Genomic DNA, 17,690 nt, shown 5'->3' on the forward strand with positions numbered 1-17,690 from the left:
GCTGCACTTCAGTACCTGCAGGGGAGCTGCAGGCAGGCTGGGGAGGGACTGCTCAGAAGGGGCTGTGGGGACAGGCTGAGGGCAATGGTTTGGAAGTGGAGCAGGGCAGAGGTAGGTTGGAGCTGAGGAGGAAGTTGTGCAGAGTGAGGGTGGGCAGAGGCTGGCCCAGGCTGCCCAGGGCTGTGCTTGAGGCCCCATCCCTGGAGCCATTGGAGCTGAGCCTTGCTGTGTGCCTGTGCAGCCTGCTCTGGCTGGAGGTGTCCCTGCTGCCTGCAGGGGCTTGGGCAGGATGCCCAAAGCTACCTGTGAATTTGGAATCACCACCACAGTTCCCTAACCAGTGACTGTTCCTTTAGTAGAGGAAGAGCAGGAGTGGCTGTGTAAAGCACTGCTGGGCTCTGGGGAGAGCACCTGGAGCTGAGGAGCCCTTCCTCTAGATCCACACTGTGCTTGGGTCCTTTGTCTGCTGCATTCAGAGCCCCTTCTGCTCCTGAAGCACAATGTTGAGCTGCCTGTAGCCTTCCACAGCCATCTGATGGAGGTCTCTGCCCTGGCAGTGCTCTGCTTCACCTTAGCCAGATGCTTTCCTGGCTCTGTGCTGTTGTTTCCCAGCCCTGCAGTGGTTTGGGAGTGACTGGGAGAAGGCAGTTTTACTCCTCTGATAAGGGCTGCTTTTCTCCCCCTCTCCTTTCTGCCTTTGAGGTAGGACCATCTGAAACCCTTCCAGAATTGGCCTTTTTCTCCTAGCAAGTTGAAACTGGTCTAAAACCTTTTGTTAAGTGTCTCCTTTTCAAGTTGTGGTTTGGACCTTTCACTTAAGCTTACTGGAACAGCTTCAATCAGTTGAACCACAGTTGAAGAGAAGAATGTGCTGGCTTGATTCATCACTCTGCCTGGCATTGATGCACCCTCACCAGCTTTGCCTCTGACACCAAGCTGTGTGCTGCAGAGGACTCAGTGGAGGGCAGGGATGGCACCAGGAGGGTCTTGACAGACTGGGGAAGTGGCCAGTGCCAACTGCATCAGGTTCAGCAAGTGACAGAGCAAGGTCTTGCAGCTGGGTCAGGTAAATCTCAGGCACAAATCCAGGCTAGGTGCAGAGTGGGTTGGGAGCAGCCCTGAAGGAAAAGCCTTGGGGGTGTTGGGTGCTGAGCAGCTCCCCAGGAGCCAGCAGTGCCCTCCTGCAGCCCAGCAGGCAGCTGTGTGCTGGGCTGCAGCCAGAGCAGTGTGGGCAGCAGGGCAGGAGAGGGCATCCTGCCCCTTGGCTCTGCTCTGCTCAGACCTCACCTCCAATCCTGCCTCCAGCTCTGCTGTCCCCAGCAGAAGGGGGGCACAGAGCTGCTGGAGTGAGGCCAGAGCAGGCCACAGAGATGCTGCAAGGGCTGGAGCAGCTCTGCTGTGAGCACAGGCTGAGGCAGCTGGGGGTGTGCAGCCTGCAGAGGAGAAGGCTCCAGGGGCACCTGAGAGCTGCTGCCAGAGCCTGAAGGGATCCTGCAGGAAGGCTGCAGAGAGACTTCTGCTGAGGCTGTCTCGAGCCAGCCCAAGGGGCAATGGTTTGGAGCTGAGGCAGAGCAGGGTTAGAGTGGAGCTGAGGCAGAAGTTGAGTGTGAGGGTGGTGAGAGCCTGGCACAGGCTGCCCAGGGAGGCCGTGGAGCATGTTCTTGTATTGGATGGGGGTCCCCATAGCTGGACAGAGTACTCCAGGTGGGGTTTCACCAGAGCAGAGTAGAACAGGAAAAGGTCCTTGAGTAGCTTTCTTTCCACACCTGTATTTGACTGCAGTGCATGGAGTGGAGACTTGTTAGAAGGTCCACCAGGGGTTGTGAAGGAGAAGCCTTTTTGGCCAAGCTATGGAGATGGTAGGGTTTGTGGGCTCTGGTTTGGGCTCTTGTCCTCTGGCCATTATCTTACAATCCAGGGAATTCTTTTAGGAGTCAGCTTGCAGAGCATTCCAACTTAGAGAATCACTTGAGTTGGAAAAGACCTCTAAGATCAAGTCCAGCTGTCAACCACCATGGTCCCAGGTGCCATGTCCACAGATTGCTGCAACACCTCCAGCCATGGGCACTGCACCACCTCCCTGGGCAGCCTGTGCCAAGCCCTCACCACTCTGCCACCAAAGACATTTCTCCTGCTCTCCAACCTAACCCTCCCCTGGCACAAGTTCAGGCCAGGTCCTCTCCTTCCATCACCTGAGACCAGGCAGCAGAGCCCAACCCCAGCTGACTGCAGCCTCCTCTCAGGGAGCTGCAGAGAGCAATGAGCTCTGCCCTCAGCCTCCTCTGCTCCACACTGCACACCCCCAGCTCCCTCAGCTGCTGCTCCCCAGCCCTCTTCTCCAGACCCTTCCCCACCTTTGCTGCCCTTCTCTGGACCTGCTCCAACCCCTCAGTGTCCTTCTGCAGTGAGGAGCCCAAAACTGTCCCCAGCACTCAAGCTGTGGCCTCAGCAGTGCCCAGCACAGAGGCACCATCCCTGCCCTGCTGCTGCTGGCCACACCATTGCTGATGCAGGCCAGGCTGCTGGTGCCCTTCTTGCCCACCTGGGCACAGCCTGGCTCATCTCCAGCTGATGTCACCCAGCACCCCCAGGTTCTGTTTTGCTGGGCACTTTCCAGCCACTCTGCCCCACACTTGGGTGCTCTTAAACTGCTTCTGTCAGACCCTTGCCTGCTGTTCATCTTGCAGCAGGTCCATGCAGAAGGAGCAGCCTCATCAGTGCTGCTGACACAACTTCACAAGCTTGCAGTCCTCTTGTTGTGGATTCTCTGAAGCTTCTGCATTTGGAAGTGTGCCTGAAAGACTAAGGCTAGGCAGATGTGTGGCAGAAGTGCCCCAGCTGAGCAGTTGACAGTGTCCCTCTGGTTGTCCCTTGTGATGCAGTGAGGGACATCTCATGGAAGAACATTTCTCTGGCACTTGCTATCCAGCCAAGATGTGAAAATGAGCTGACAACCAACAGCACTGCTGCTGCTGGGCTTTAGAACCACAGACAAAACCCAGTGATGGACTTTTAGCCATCCATGGGCAGTGATGGAATTGGGCACCCAGTGCCCTGGATCTCATTTGCCTTTTGGTGCTTGGCATCAGGCTGCAGAGTGGAAGTGAGGAGTTCAGATCTGTGGTGCTGAGGGGGTGTGAAGGGATGGGAGTGACCTTCCTAGGTTTGTTCAGTCAGAGGATGGTTTGAGGTGGAAGGGGCTTTAAAGATCATCTATTTCCAGCCCTTCCACTAGAGCAGGCTGCTCAAGGCCTCAGATTTTTAGCCCTGCTTGGAGGAGCTGAGATGGAAAACTGGTGGAGGCCACAGGTGCAATCTGCAAGTTGTCTTCAGCTCTCACTTGAGGACTTCTTTACAGCCCACAGCTGCAGGAGCCTGCCCTGCACTTTGAGCAGCTGAACTCCTGCAAGCTGCCACAGGGGTGTGGGTTCCACTGCTCTGCTCTCAGCTCTGAAGCTTCCCTGGCATGGCTCAAGCTTTGAGTTGCTCAGGAGCAGGCAGAGGTTTGCCAGACCTCTAGGATTTGAGTTCAGCTGGATGCTGCTCAGCATCATTGCTGCAATTAGTGACTTTGCCTGTGGCTGCTGGCTTTGCCTACAAGCTGATCCTGCCCATCAGGCCAGCTCTGCTGGAGAGGTTGGAGCTGGATCTCTGAGAGCTGTTTCCAGTGCTGTTTAAAAATTCACTTTGTTAGTACAGAGCTGTCTGCTCCTGTTACAGGCTGACCTCAGTGCTGCAGGGACAGCCTGGGAGGCAAGAGCTGCTTGCAGGGAGGCTTTATTTACATGGGTGTGGGCCTTAGCAGGCCTTTCAAGTCTTCTCTAGTTAAAAAGAACCCCAAACCTAAGCAAACAACACCAACAAAGCAACCAAAGCATAACCCACCCCCCAGAGCCTCCCAACCAACCACCCAAAGCCTCCAGCCACTACCAAACCACCCACCCAAAGCCTCCAGCCACCACCAAACCACCCACCCAAAGCCTCCAGCCACCACCAAACCAACCACCCAAAGCCTCCAGCCACCACCAAACCAACCACCCAAAGCCTCCAGCCACCACCAAACCAACCACCCAAAGCCTCCAGCCACCACCAAACCAACCACCCAAAGCCCCCAACTAACACCAAACCAACCACCCAAAGTTTACAACCACTCAAAGCCCCCAACCAACACCAAACTGACCACCCAAAGCCCCCAACTAACACCTAACCAACCACCCAGTGCTTCCAACCAACACTGAACCAACTACCCAAAGGTTCCAACCACCAAACTAAATACCCAAAGCCCCTAACTGACCACTCAAAGGCTCTAACCAACCACCCAAAGCTTCCAATGAACAGCAAAGCAAGCACCCAAAGCCCCCAGCTAACACCTAACCAAGCACTCAAAGCCTCCAACCACCCAACATCTACCACCACCCAAAGTCTCCAACCAATGCCTAACCAAACACCTAAAATTCCCAACCAACACTAAGCAACTACCCAAAGCCTCCAACCAACACCTACCCAACCACCCAAAGCCTCCAACCAACACCTACCCAACCACCCAAAGCCTCCAACCAACACCTACCCAACCACCCAAAGCCTCCAACCAACACCTACCCAACCACCCAAAGTCTCCAACCAACACCTACCCAACCACCCAAAGCCTCCAACCAACACCTACCCAACCACCCAAAGCCTCCAACCAACACCTACCCAACCACCCAAAGCCTCCAACCAACACCTACCCAACCACCCAAAGCCTCCAACCAACACCTACCCAACCACCCAAAGTCTCCAACCAACACCTACCCAACCACCCAAAGCCTCCAACCAACACCTACCCAACCACCCAAAGTCTCCAACCAACACCTACCCAACCACCCAAAGCCTCCAACCAACACCTACCCAACCACCCAAAGTCTCCAACCAACACCTACCCAACCACCCAAAGCCTCCAACCAACACCTACCCAACCACCCAAAGCCTCCAACCAACACCTACCCAACCACCCAAAGCCTCCAACTAACACCTACCCAACCACCCAAAGCCTCCAACCAACACCTACCCAACCACCCAAAGCCTCCAACACCTACCCAACAACCCAAAGCCTCCAATCAACACGTACACAACCACCCAAAGCCTCCAACCAACACTAAACAACTACCCAAAGTCTCCAACCAACACCTACCCAACCAACCAAAGCCTCCAACCACATCCTCAGTAGGAGTCTCTCTGCAGCCTTCCTGCAGGATCCCTTCAGGCACTGGCAGCAGCTCTCAGGTGCCCCTGGAGCCTTCTCCTCTGCAGGCTGCACACCCCCAGCTGCCTCAGCCTGTGCTCACAGCAGAGCTGCTCCAGCCCTTGCAGCATCTCTGTGGCCTGCTCTGGCCTCTCTCCAGCAGCTCTGTGCCCTCCTCCTGCTGGGGACAGGATTGGAGGTGAGGTCTGAGCAGAGCATAGCCAAGGGGCAGGATGCCCTCTCCTGCCCTGCTACCCACTCTGCTCTGGCTGCAGCCCAGCACACAGCTGCCTGCTGGGCTGCAGGAGGGCACTGCTGGCTCCTGGGGAGCTGCTCAAGCACCCAACACCCCCAAGGCTTTTCCTTCAGGGCTCTTGGCTGGTAACTGTTGCTTAGTGAAGCTCTGAGTCTCTGGCAGGCAGCCTGCAGTCTGTCTCTCTGCAGCGTTGTAGCTGCTGAGCTGAGTTCTGCTGGGTGCAAGGCCCAGGTCACACTTGCCTGTGTTGTCTGTTGCAGGGGGCAGAAGCCATGGTTCTGGAAAGTGTTATGTTTGCCATCCTGGCAGAGAGAGCTCTTGGCCCCAAGCTGTATGGAATCTTCCCCCAAGGGCGACTGGAGGAGTTCATTCCTGTAAGTCCTGCTCCTGCCTTACTGGGGGCTGCTGCTGCTGCTGCCTGATTTAATTGGGCATGACAAGAAGGTCTCTGGGCTGCCCAGAAAAGCAGGGCTGTGGGAATGGAACACTTGGCAGCTTGCAGTAATTGCTGCCTGTAATTGGATACACTTAAGAGTGTGTGGTGGAGAGCCCAATTATAGCTCCTGCCAGGCAGAGAGATCTTCAAATCTCTTCAGCTGTAGCAGAGGTCTGATAAATGAAGATAAAAAGGCTGTTAGATAGCAAACATAGCCTTGGAAGCTGTGGGCTAACACTTGCCACTGACAGCAACAGCAGCAGATGCTTTTGATGCTTTGAAATGTTCATACCCAAAGCTGCTTTGAAGATATTCTTGGTGTGAGATGTGATATTCCCCAGGCCTCCACCTAGAGGAGAGCTGATGTAAGTCCTGAGGAGGCTTGGCTGGCTCAGCCCTTCCAAAGGGAGCAGTTCTCTGAGTTCATTTGGGATGGCAACAGTGCATGGCTTGAGTACTGTGCTAAGGTTTGCTGTGGGGCTGCAGAGACTGCTGCAGGTGTCCGTGCTGGAGGCTGCCCCTCGAGGGTCACTTTTCCAGCCCAGTGCAGAGCTGTGTTTGGCATTTACCATTTCAAGACCTCTGTTTTCTTACAGAGCAGGAAGCTCAGCACTGAGGAGCTAACTCTGCCTGACATATCTGCTGAGATAGCTGAGAAGATGGCAAGGTTTCATGGCATGAAAATGCCATTCAATAAGGAACCTAAATGGCTTTTTGGAACAATGGAGAAGTAAGTTTGCTGTCCTCTGGTAAGACCTCACCTGCAGCACTCTGGAACCCTCAGTGCAAGAGGGACCTGGAACTGATGGAGGGGGTTTAGAGGAGGCCACAAAGATGATCCAGGGGGAGGGAGCAGCTCTGCTGGGAGAGTTGGGGCTGTGCAGCCTGCAGAGGAGAAGGCTCTAGGGGCACCTGAGAGCTGCTGCCAGTGCCTGAAGGGATCCTGCAGGAAGGCTGCAGAGAGACTTCTGCTGAGGCTGTCTGGAGCCAGGCCAAGGGGCAATGGTTTGGAGCTGAGGCAGAGCAGGGTTAGAGTGGAGCTGAGGCAGAAGTTGTTGAGTGTGAGGGTGGTGAGAGCCTGGCACAGGCTGCCCAGGGAGGCTGTGGAGCACAGAATGTGATCAAAGATAACATTCTGTGATTCTCTGCTCCACAACCTCCCTGGAGATGTTCAAGAGCAGGTTGGATGAAACCTTGAGCAGCCTGTGCTGATGAGAAGTGTCCCTGCCCATGGCAGGGGGTTGGAACTGGCTGAGCTTTGAGGTCTCTTCCAACTCAAACCATTCTGTGATTATTTCCTGGCAGTGAGCTTCGACTGCAGGAATCAAATACCTGAAAGGGGCTACAAGAAGGCTGCAGAGGGACTGTTCCCAAAGGCCTGCAGGGACAGGATGAGGGCAATGGCTTCAAACTAGAGCAGAGCAGATTGAGGTTGGATGTGAGGAACAAGTTCTGCAGCAGGAGGCTGCTGCAACACTGCAACAGGTTGCCCAGGGAGGTGGTGGATCAGAGAATGTGATCAAAGATCAAGGGCTGGGAGTGCTAGGATGAGGGACAATGGCTTTGAGCTGGGTGAGGGGAGAGTTAAAGTGGAGAGGAGGAAGAAATTGTTGGCAGTGAGGGTGGGGAGAGACTGGCACAGGTTGCCCAGGGAGGTTGTGGAGCACAGAATGTGATCTTTGATCACATTTTGTGCTTCTGTGCTCCACAACCTCCCTGGAGAGTTGTTCAAAGTCAGGCTGGATGAAGCCTTGAACAACCTGTGCTGGTAAGTGCTTGTCTCTGCCTGTCACAAACCCTGTCCTGTCACCTCTGTCTTCAACAGGTACCTAAACCAAATGCTGAGGGTTAAATTTACCAGAGAATCCAAAACTAGGAAGCTGAACAAACTCCTGGCTTACAACCTCCCCCAGGAAATGAAGAATCTAAGGTAGGCTTTTTCCCTGCCCCTTCCCTTTTCCCCTGGCAACCTTTCAGTCTGATCTTGCCCATTAGCCACTGAAATACCCTGGACTGAGGACATTGTTCCTGCTCCTGGCACCTACCTGAGGCTCAAGAGGATAGGAGCAATTGCTTCATCTGGCAGCCTGAGCAGCACAGGACAGCCTTGTCCTCATCTTGGGCTCCTAACTGGTTCAGTGGACACGAGCAGTGCCTCAGGGTCCTGCTGGACAGGAGCAGTGCCTCAGGGTCCTGCTGGACAGGAGCAGTGCCTCAGAGTCCTGCTGGGCATGAGCAGTGCCTCAGTTCCTGCTGGACATGAGCAGTGCCTCAGTTCCTGCTGGACATGAGCAGTGCCTCAGTTCCTGCTGGACATGAGCAGTACCTCTGGGTCCTGCTGGACATGAGCAGTGCCTCAGGGTCCTGCTGGACATGAGCAGTGCCTCAGGGTCCTGCTGGGCATGAGCAGTGCCTCAGTTCTTGCTGGACATGAGCAGTGCCTCTGGGTCCTGCTGGACATGAGCAGTGCCTCAGGGTCCTGCTGGACATGAGCAGTGCCTCAGTTCTTGCTGGACATGAGCAGTGCCTCTGGGTCCTGCTGGACATGAGCAGTGCCTCAGGGTCCTGCTGGGCATGAGCAGTGCCTCAGTTCTTGCTGGACATGAGCAGTGCCTCAGGGTCCTGCTGGGCATGAGCAGTGCCTCAGTTCTTGCTGGACATGAGCAGTGCCTCAGGGTCCTGCTGGGCATGAGCAGTGCCTCAGTTCTTGCTGGACATGAGCAGTGCCTCAGGGTCCTGCTGGGCATGAGCAGTGCCTCAGGGTCCTGCTGGGCATGAGCAGTGCCTCAGGGTCCTGCTGGACATGAGCAGTGCCTCAGGGTCCTGCTGGACATGAGCAGGGCCTCAAAGTCCTGCAAACAAATCCATCTTGTAGCTGGAGCTGCCCTTGGTGGTTTGTGACTCACAGGAGCCTCTCTTGCTGTTTTCTAGAGCCCTGCTTGAAGCCACTCCATCCCCAGTTGTGTTTTGCCACAATGACTGCCAGGAAGGTGAGCTGCTGGTGCCCGTGGCTGTGTGAGGCCAGGCTGAGGGAGCTGGGGCTGCTTGGAGCAGAGCAGCCTGAGGGCTGCCCTCACTGCTATGCTAAAGATCTGCAGGGCAGTGTGGGGAGGACACAGCCAGGATCTGCTCAGGGATGGCCAAGGGCAGCACAGGGGGCACTGGGGGCAAGCTGGAGCAGAGGAGGTGCCATGGGAACAGCAGGGGAAACTTTGTCCCTGTGAGGGTGCTGGAGGCTGGAGCAGGCTGCCCAGAGAGGCTTGTGGAGTCTCCTGCTCTGGAGCCTTTGCAGCCCCACCTGGCTGTGTTCCTGGGTTCCCTGCCCTGGGTGTCCCTGCTCTGGCTTGGACTGGATGATCCTGGAGGTCCCTTCCAACCCCCAGCACTCGGTGAGCTGCAGGCTGCTTTTCCCAGGGGGACCTGGGATAAGCTGAGCAGACTTTCTTTGGATACAGCATTGTCTTCTGCAGCTTACCCTAAATGCTGTCTTCTCTTTGCATTGCCAGGTAATATCTTGCTGCTGGAAGGCAGAGAAGACTCAGAGAACCAGAAGCTGATGCTCATTGACTTTGAGTACAGCAGCTACAATTACAGGTAAAGCCTTTGCTTGCTCCTCAGCAGGAAGCTGTGCATGCTGCAGTGAGAGCAGCTGCTGCACTGCTCATCACAGGTGCTCTACACCTAGGGCAGGGCAATCCCCAGCACAGATCCAGGCTGGGGAAGGAGTGGCTGAGAGCAGCCTGCAGGAGAAGGCCTTGGGGGTGTCAGTTGGTGCCACAGTGCCCAGCAGCCAGCACTGGTGGCTGGCAGCCCAGAGCCAGCTGTGTGCTGGCTGCAGGCAGAGCAGGGGGAGCAGCAGCACAGGGAGGGGATTCTGCCCCTCCAATCTGCTCTGCTCACACCTCACCTGCAGCACTGCCTCCAGCTCTGGGAACCCAGCACAAGCAGCACCTGGAGCTGCTGGAGAGGCTCCAGAGGAGAGCACCAAGATGCTCAGAGGGCTGGAGAGCCTCTGCTGTGAGGCCAGGCTGGGAGAGTTTGGGCTATGCAGCCTGGAGAAAAAAAGGCTGCAGGCAGAGCTCAGAGCAGCCTTGCAGTAGCTTAAGCCAGAGGAGGTCGCTGGTGGTGTGCAGATGCTGAGGTGCCTCATCTGTTCTTTTGCAGAGGGTTTGACATTGGAAATCACTTCTGTGAGTGGATGTATGATTACACCTATGAGAAGTATCCCTTCTTCAAGGCTACTGCTCTCAAATACCCTTCCAAGAAGCAGCAGGTAGGCACCCAAGGCTTAAATCAAGGTGGGGCTGTTTATTATTGGACACTAAGAGATGTGTCCAGCCTCAAAGCCTTCCACTCTCCTCTCCAATTCTATTCCCTCTGTCCCAAAACCTTAGTTCTATGACTTCCTTAAATCCAACACTTCCTTGCTTTAATACTCACACCCTGGTTGATGTGATGAGGGGTGAGCCTCTGCTGCTCTCCTGTAACCTGAGCCTAAGGTGATGCTGCTCTCCAGCAAGAGGAGGGCTGGAAACTGGCAGTAGCCCAGGAGCTCCTCAGAGCAGCCTGATGAGCAACTGATGTCATTTATCTGGACCTGAGCAAGGCCTCTGACACTGTCCCACACCACATCCTGGTCTCCAAGCTGGTGACACGTGGGTTTGGTGGATAAAGAAGTGGCTTGATGGCTGCACCCAAAGAGTGGCTGTCAATGGCTCCATGGCCAAGTGAGGGCCAGGGACAAGTGGAGTCCCTCAGGGATCAGTCCTGGGACCAGTCTTGTTCAGCATCTTTGTGGGTGCCATGGACAGAGGCACTGAGTGCAGCCTCAGCAAGTTTGCTGCCCACACCAAGCTGTGTGGTGCAGCAGCCAGGCTGGAGGGCAGGGATGCATCCAGAGAGACCTGGGCAGGCTGCAGAGGTGGGCACAAGCCAAGCTCAGGAGGTTCAGCAAGACCAAGTGCAAGGTCCAGCAGCTGGGTCGGGGCAATGCCAAGCACAACTCCAGGCTGGGCAGTGAGTGGCTGGAGAGCAGCCCTGAGGAGAGGGACTTGGGGGTGCTGCTGGAGGAGAAGCTCAGCAGGAGCCAGCAGTGTGCACTTGCAGCCCAGAGAGCAACCAGAGCCTGGGCTGCAGCAGCAGAAGTGTGGCCAGCAGGGCCAGGGAGGGGATTCTGCCCCTCTGCTGTGCTCTGCTGAGACCCCACCTGGAGTCCTGCATCCAGCTCTGGAGCCCCTGGGACAAGAGGGCTGTGGAGATGCTGGAGAGTGTCCAGAGCAGGGCCAGGAGGATGCTGAGAGGCTGCAGCAGCTCTGCTGTGAGCACAGCCTGAAAGAGTTGGGGCTGTGCAGGCTGGAGCAGAGGAGGCTCCCAGGTGACCTTCTTGTGGCCTGCCAGGATCTGAAGGGGGCTACAAAAAACGCTGGGGAGGGACTTTTGAGGCTGTGAGGGAGTGCCAGGAGTGGGGGGAATGGAGCAAAGCTGGAGGTGGGGCGAGTGAGGCTGGAGGTGAGGAGGAAGTTGTTGGGCATGAGAGTGGTGAGAGGCTGGAATGGGTTGCCCAGGGAGGTGGTTGAGGCCCCATGGCTGGAGGTGTTTGAGGCCAGGCTGGCTGAGGCTGTGTGCAGCCTGCTCTAGGGTAGGGTGTCCCTGGGCATGGCAGGGGGGTTGGAACTGCCTGATCCTTGTGCTCCCTTCCAGCCCTGACTGATTCTGTGATTGCTCAGGTTGGAGGAGCTGCTAAGTGCCTTGGAGCTCTGCACCACAGAAAGCCCAGCCCTGGTGGGCTGCAGCTGGGACAGCACTTGGCAGTGTCCAAAGGTCACAGCCTGGCCTGGTGTTGTGGCTCCCCTTAAGCCAATCTGGCAAGCAGCAAGAACCAGCACTCATCCATGAGCTAAGCACTGCCAGTGTTTGAAATGAGCCAAGGGCAGCTGATGAGAAGGCCTGCCCAGCTCTGAAGGTAGCAAACGTGCCCTGAGACAGAGTAGTGACTGTTTGTTTGCTTTCCAGCTTCACTTCATCTCCAGTTACCTGTCTGCATTCCACCATGGCTTTGAGAACCTGAGCCACGAGGAGAAGTCCAAGCTAGAAGAGGAGGTGTTCATAGAGGTTAACAGGTAACTTGTCTGCTGCAGCTGGCTGGGCCTGGAACCTTCCCAGCTGGTACCTACCCTTCTGTACCTCACTGGGAGGAGAAACTTCAGCCAGGAGACGTTAGAGACTCATCTGTTCATGGGTTCCCAGAATGGCTTGGGTTGGAAGGGACCTGAAAGCTCAGCCAGCTCCAGCCCCATGCCACAGGCAAGGACACCTCCCACCAGCACAGATTGCTCAAGGCCTCATCCAGCCTGGCCTGCAACACCTCCAGGGAGGTTGTGGAGCACACAAGCACAGATTGGGAACAGAGATTCTGTGCTTCTGTGCTCCACAGCCTCCCTGGGCAGCCTGTGCCAGTGTCTCACCACCCTCACTGCCAGCAGTTTCTTCCCCATCTCCACTCTCCCTCTCCCCTCTCCCAGCTCAAAGCCATTGTCCCTCCTCCTGGCACTCTCAGCCCTTCTCCAAAGTCCCTCCCCAGCTCTCCTGGAGCCACTTCAGCTACCAGAAGGCTGCTCTGAGGTCTGTCTGGAGCCTTCTCTTCTCCAGGCTGCACAGCCCAAACTCTCCCAGCCTGGCCCCACAGTAGAGGTTCTGCAGCCTCTGAGCATCTTGGTGCTCTCCTCTGGAGCCTCTCCAGCAGCTCCAGGTGCTGCTTGTGCTGGGTTCCCAGAGCTGGAGGCAGTGCTGCAGGTGAGGTGTGAGCAGAGGGGCAGAATCCCCTCCCTGTGCTGCTGCTCTGCCTGCTCTGGCTGCAGCCAGCACACAGCTGGCTCTGGGCTGCCAGCCACCAGTGCTGGCTGCTGGGCACTCTGGCACCAACTGACACCCCCAAGGCCTTCTCCTGCAGGCTGCTCTCAGCCACTCCTCCCCCAGCCTGGATCTGTGCTGGGGATTGCCCTGCCCCAGCTGCAGGACCTTGCACTTGGCCTTGGTGAAGTGCATGAGGTTGGCTTGGGCCCACCTCTGCAGCCTGGCAGATAAATGTAGTGCACACAAGGGGGGGAGCAAACAAATCTCTGCTCTCTGGGGAAGAGAGGGAAGGGAGCTTATAATGCCATAGCTGAAGAAGAGAGGGGATGGACACTGCTAAAGTGGGAAATGCTTTTCAGGCAGGGGCTGGAATTCAGGTGGTGTGCCTGAGCTGGCTGTTTCAGTAACACAGCCTTGTTGTTTCAGGTTTGCCCTTGCATCACACTTCTTCTGGGGCCTCTGGTCCATTATACAAGCCAAGATCTCATCCATCGAGTTTGGCTACCTGGTAAGTTGGGTAAGAGTCATTTGATGGGGCCAACAATGTGACTAACCTGGGACACAGCAGCAGCAGCTCAATGAAGTGGCCTCTCAAGCAGCTACACCTCCTAAGTGGAGCCCTGAAAATCAATTTGCCACTCCCTTGTCCTCTTCCCCTTCATTTAAAGGGCTTCTAAAAGGGGAAGTTGAGCAATTCTTCCTGCTAGGCAGAGAAGCTCCAACCCTCTGCCAGGTGGTGCATGTCCTGTGCAGGGGAGAAGCTGGAGGAGCTGGCAGGCAGCAGGTGGGAGCTGGGGAGGAGGTAGGCAAAGTGCAAATGTGACAGCAGGAGGGTGTTCAGTGTGCAGCAGCATGGATTCTGCTGCTTGGGCAGGACCCCAAGGCTCCCACAGCAACCTGAGCTGATGGCAGGGGCCTTGGAACTAGGTGATCTTCAATCTTCCATCAGCTCAGGTTGCCAGACACCTCTGGAGAGGTTGTCCAGGTTATCCTTCCCAAGCAGAGCTAATTACTGCAGGGAGCTGCTGCTCTGAAGGATGGGAACACAGCTGAGAGCTTCATTCTGCTTCCCACCCCAAAGGAGGAGGTAGCTGATCACAGGTTCACAGGGTGTTAGGGGTTGGAAATGACCTCCATAGATCTTCAAGTCCAACCCCCTGCCAGAGCAGAATCCAGTGCAGGTCACACAGGAGCACATCCAGGCAGGGCTGGAAAGGCTCCAGAGAAGGAGACTCCACAACCTCTCTGGGCAGCCTGTGCCAGGGCTCTGGCACCCTTACAGTCAAGAAGCTCTTCCTCATGTTGAGGTGGAACCTCCTGTGCTGCAGTTCCCACCCATTGCCTCTTGTCCTGTCCCAGGGCACAGGTGAGCAGAGGCTGTCCCTGCCCCTTCCTTCCTGCCCCCCAGCCCTCAGCTGTTTACAGACATTGCTCAGATCCCTCTCAGCCTTCTCCTCTCCACACTCTCAGTCCCATGTCCCTCAGCCTCTCCTCCTCAGGCAGTGCTGCAGTCCCTTCAGCATCCTTGCAGCCCTCCCCTGGACTCTATCCAGCAGATCCCTGTCCCTCTTGAACTGGGGAGCCCAGCACTGGATGCAGTATTCCAGGTGGGACCTCAGCAGGGCAGAGTAGAAGGGGAGGAGATCCTCCCTTGCCCTGCTGGCCACACTGAATCCTCCTCAGAACCATACTGACCTTCCTGGCCACCAGGGCACATTGCTGCCCATGCAGAACTTGGTGCCCACCTACATTCCCAGCTGCCTCTCCACAGGGCTGCTCTCCAGCAGATCACCTCCCAGCCTGTCCTGCTGCAGTTGCTTGTTCCTGTTGGCTGTGCTGACTGTCCCTTCTCTCTGCAGGAATATGCACAGGCCAGGTTTGATGCCTACTTTGATCAGAAGAGGAAGCTGAAGGTCTGACCAGGAAGGAGCAGCCTGTTGGTTCCTGTACGAGGAGGGCAGCTGGACAGAACTGACACTGTGCTTAGGCTACTGTATCTCTAACTCCAGTCCCTTGGAATGCAGCTGCACAGTACTGGGGACTGGGCAGGAAGGACTCAGTTACAGTTGCCTAAACACTTGGAGTGAGCCTGGGAGGTGAAAGTTCAACAGTGCAATATCTTTCAATCTCTTTTCTTTTGGCTCTAGAAGGTGTTTTGCATTCTGGGGCAAGCTTTCCAACCAAGTGTCAGTGCAAAACAGTGTTGCTGGCAGGACATCTTCTGAGGTGGGGTTGCTAAGGATGGTTCACTCTGGACACCACCACCTTAAAACCAGAGAGGGTTAACTGTTAAAGCTGTGAAGTAGGCTTCAGACCTTACTGTGAGATTTTAGGCCCCTTGAACACTATCTTCAAAGCTGCTGCTAAGTTTAGACCACTTTACCCAGAAAGCAACTGAACACCTTGGAGCAGAGTGGCTGGAGAGGGTCACCCCCCACACACACACATGAATGTTTCTCTCTCGAGCTGCTGTGCCTGCCAAGTGTCAGTGAGCTTTGAACTGGACCTTCTGAAGGACCTTCTCATTCCCTGTCCTTCAAGAAGATGCTTTCTTTCGCCCTGGTTGTCTCTTACAATGCTCTGTCCTGCACAGGGAGGTTCTGTGTGCTGACAGCACTGGGAAGAGTGCCTTGAATTGCTCTAGCAGCTGCCCAGCTGAGTGGGTTGGCAGTGACAGCAGCTGTGCTTGCAGCCCACCTCTTCTCCTGTTGCCACAGTAGCTGGCTGTAAAGTGGTAGAGCCAAAGACTGTGGAGAACAGGGCAGCAGGGAGCTGTGCTGCCCACCCACTGCTTGGGAAGTGCTTTCCTTGCTCCTTCAGCAGGTTGCAGCCATCCCAGAGGAGTGGAGGAGCAACCTGTGAGGAACAAGAGCTGTGTATATTGAAACTGGAGTACAATCCCTGCCCATCTCTGCAGAGCTGGGGGCAGCTTGTTTCTTCTGAATGTTCTTTGTGCTTTCTAACACTGTATCATAAAGAATAAACATCTTAAGTCTACCTTTATCCCACTTGTAGAGCAGATCCTGTTCCAAGCAGCTGCCCACCTGAGCAGCATTTCATTGTCTGTAGAACCTGTACAAAAGAAAGAAGTTGGGGGGGAGGGGGTGGAGGAGGGAAAGCTCTTGGCTTATTCTCTAAGTTTTAGAGAATCATTTTCCAGACATGCAATTATTAATACTTTATAATAAATATAAAGCACTTAAAACCATCTCAGTTGAGATTCTTCACTCTTCATTGTCACTGCAGCCTAAAGGAGGTGCTGCTTCTGGCCTTTTGGCTGTGCTGGAAGTGCTTCCTTGCCTTCAAAAGCAGGCTCAGTTTTAAGCTGAAGGGGGCAGGATGAGGGCAATGGCTTCAAACTAGAGCAGAGCAGAATGAGGTTGGATGTGAGGAACAAGTTCTGCAAGCAGGAGGCTGCTGCAACACTGCAACAGGTTGCCCAGGGAGGTGGTTGAGGCTCCATGCCTGGAGATATCCAAGGTGAGGCTGGAGAGGGCTGTGGGCAGCCTGCTCTAGTGGAGGATCATAGAATCAACCAGGTTGGAAGAGACCTCCAAGATCATCCAGTCCAACCTAGCACTCAGCCCTAGCCAATCAACTAGACCATGGATGTCCCTGCTGAGTGCAGGGAGCTTGAAGTGGATGAGCTTTGGAGGTTCCTTCCAGCCCAGAGCATTCTGTGATTCTTTCAGCTCAGTGCTGCAGGAGATCTCTTCTGCTCCCTGTCTTTGTGCTGATGGAAGGTGTGGGAAGAAGGTGAGTAGAGCAGTGATGAAGGCTGAAGATGAGTGTGTGAGGAGTTTGAGGAGGAAAGAGGGTTAGGTTGTCCTGGTGGCTGCTCTGAAACCAAAGGTGTGTAAGTTAGCAGCATTTGGGGCTAACTGCACAGCACAGGATGCATTGGGTTGGAAGAGACCAGTCAAGTCCCACCCTCTGCACTCAGCAGAGACAGCCCTAACTGGAGCAGGTTGCTGAGAGCCCCAGACACCCTGACCTGCCATGGGGCAGCTCCCACCTCACTGGGCAGCCTGGGCCAGGTGCAGAGCAGCACAGCACAGCCCAGCACAGTCAGCACAGCGCAGCACAGCGCAGCGCAGCACAGCGCAGCACAGCACAGGCAGCCCAGCACAGCGCAGCACAGCACAGTCAGCCCAGCACAGTGAACCCAGCACAGCACAGGCAGCCCAGCGCAGCACAGCACAGCTCAGCCCAGTGCAGCACAGCACAGCGTAGTCAGCACAGCACAGCGCAGCCCAGTGCAGCACAGCACAGCCAGCCCAGCCCAGCACATCCCAATCAGCCCAGCCCAGCACAGCGAACCCAGCACAGCACAGCGAACTCAGCACAGCACAGTCAGCCCAGCGCAGCCCAGCACGGCCCAGTCAGCCCAGCCCAGCACAGCGAACCCAGCACAGCACAGCGCAGCACAGCACAGTCAGCCCAGCGCAGCCCAGCACGGCCCAGTCAGCCCAGCCCAGCACAGCGAACCCAGCACAGCACAGCGCAGTCAGCCCAGCGCAGCCCAGCACGGCCCAGTCAGCCCAGCACAGCACAGCGAACCCAGCACAGCACAGCGCAGTCAGCCCAGCGCAGCCCAGCACAGCACAGTCAGCCCAGCCCAGTGCAGCACAGTCAGCCCAGCCCAGTGCAGCACAGCACAGCACGGTCAGCCCAGTCAGCCCAGCACAGCACAGTCAGCCCAGCCCAGTGCAGCACAGTCAGCCCAGCCCAGCCCAGCACAGCACAGCACGGTCAGCCCAGTCAGCCCAGCACAGCACAGTCAGCCCAGCGCAGCGCAGCACAGCACAGTCAGCCCAGCGCAGCACAGCACAGCCCAGTCAGCCCAGCACAGCACAGCACAGCACAGCACAGTCAGCCCAGCGCAGCACAGCACAGCCCAGTCAGCCCAGCACAGCACAGCACAG

General features: G+C 56.1%; 1 protein-coding gene across 2 annotated transcripts in view; it reads left to right on the plus strand.

Moving 5' to 3' along the window:
- Positions 1 to 15,768, plus strand: part of CHKA (choline kinase alpha) — a 33,718-nt gene extending 17,950 nt beyond the window's left edge. For both annotated transcript variants that reach the window (XM_064163103.1, XM_064163104.1), the window contains 9 exons: positions 5,738 to 5,851; positions 6,510 to 6,643; positions 7,739 to 7,843; positions 8,845 to 8,903; positions 9,420 to 9,507; positions 10,078 to 10,186; positions 11,926 to 12,032; positions 13,192 to 13,273; positions 14,625 to 15,768. In XM_064163103.1, coding sequence (XP_064019173.1) covers positions 5,738 to 5,851; positions 6,510 to 6,643; positions 7,739 to 7,843; positions 8,845 to 8,903; positions 9,420 to 9,507; positions 10,078 to 10,186; positions 11,926 to 12,032; positions 13,192 to 13,273; positions 14,625 to 14,684 — 858 coding nt within the window. In that variant the 3' untranslated portion in view covers positions 14,685 to 15,768. The remainder of the gene's footprint in view (positions 1 to 5,737; positions 5,852 to 6,509; positions 6,644 to 7,738; positions 7,844 to 8,844; positions 8,904 to 9,419; positions 9,508 to 10,077; positions 10,187 to 11,925; positions 12,033 to 13,191; positions 13,274 to 14,624) is intronic.
- Positions 15,769 to 17,690: the final 1,922 nt, after the last annotated feature.

Source organism: Pogoniulus pusillus, chromosome 24 (genome assembly GCF_015220805.1).
Source record: "Pogoniulus pusillus isolate bPogPus1 chromosome 24, bPogPus1.pri, whole genome shotgun sequence".
Lineage (NCBI taxonomy): Eukaryota > Metazoa > Chordata > Aves > Piciformes > Lybiidae > Pogoniulus > Pogoniulus pusillus.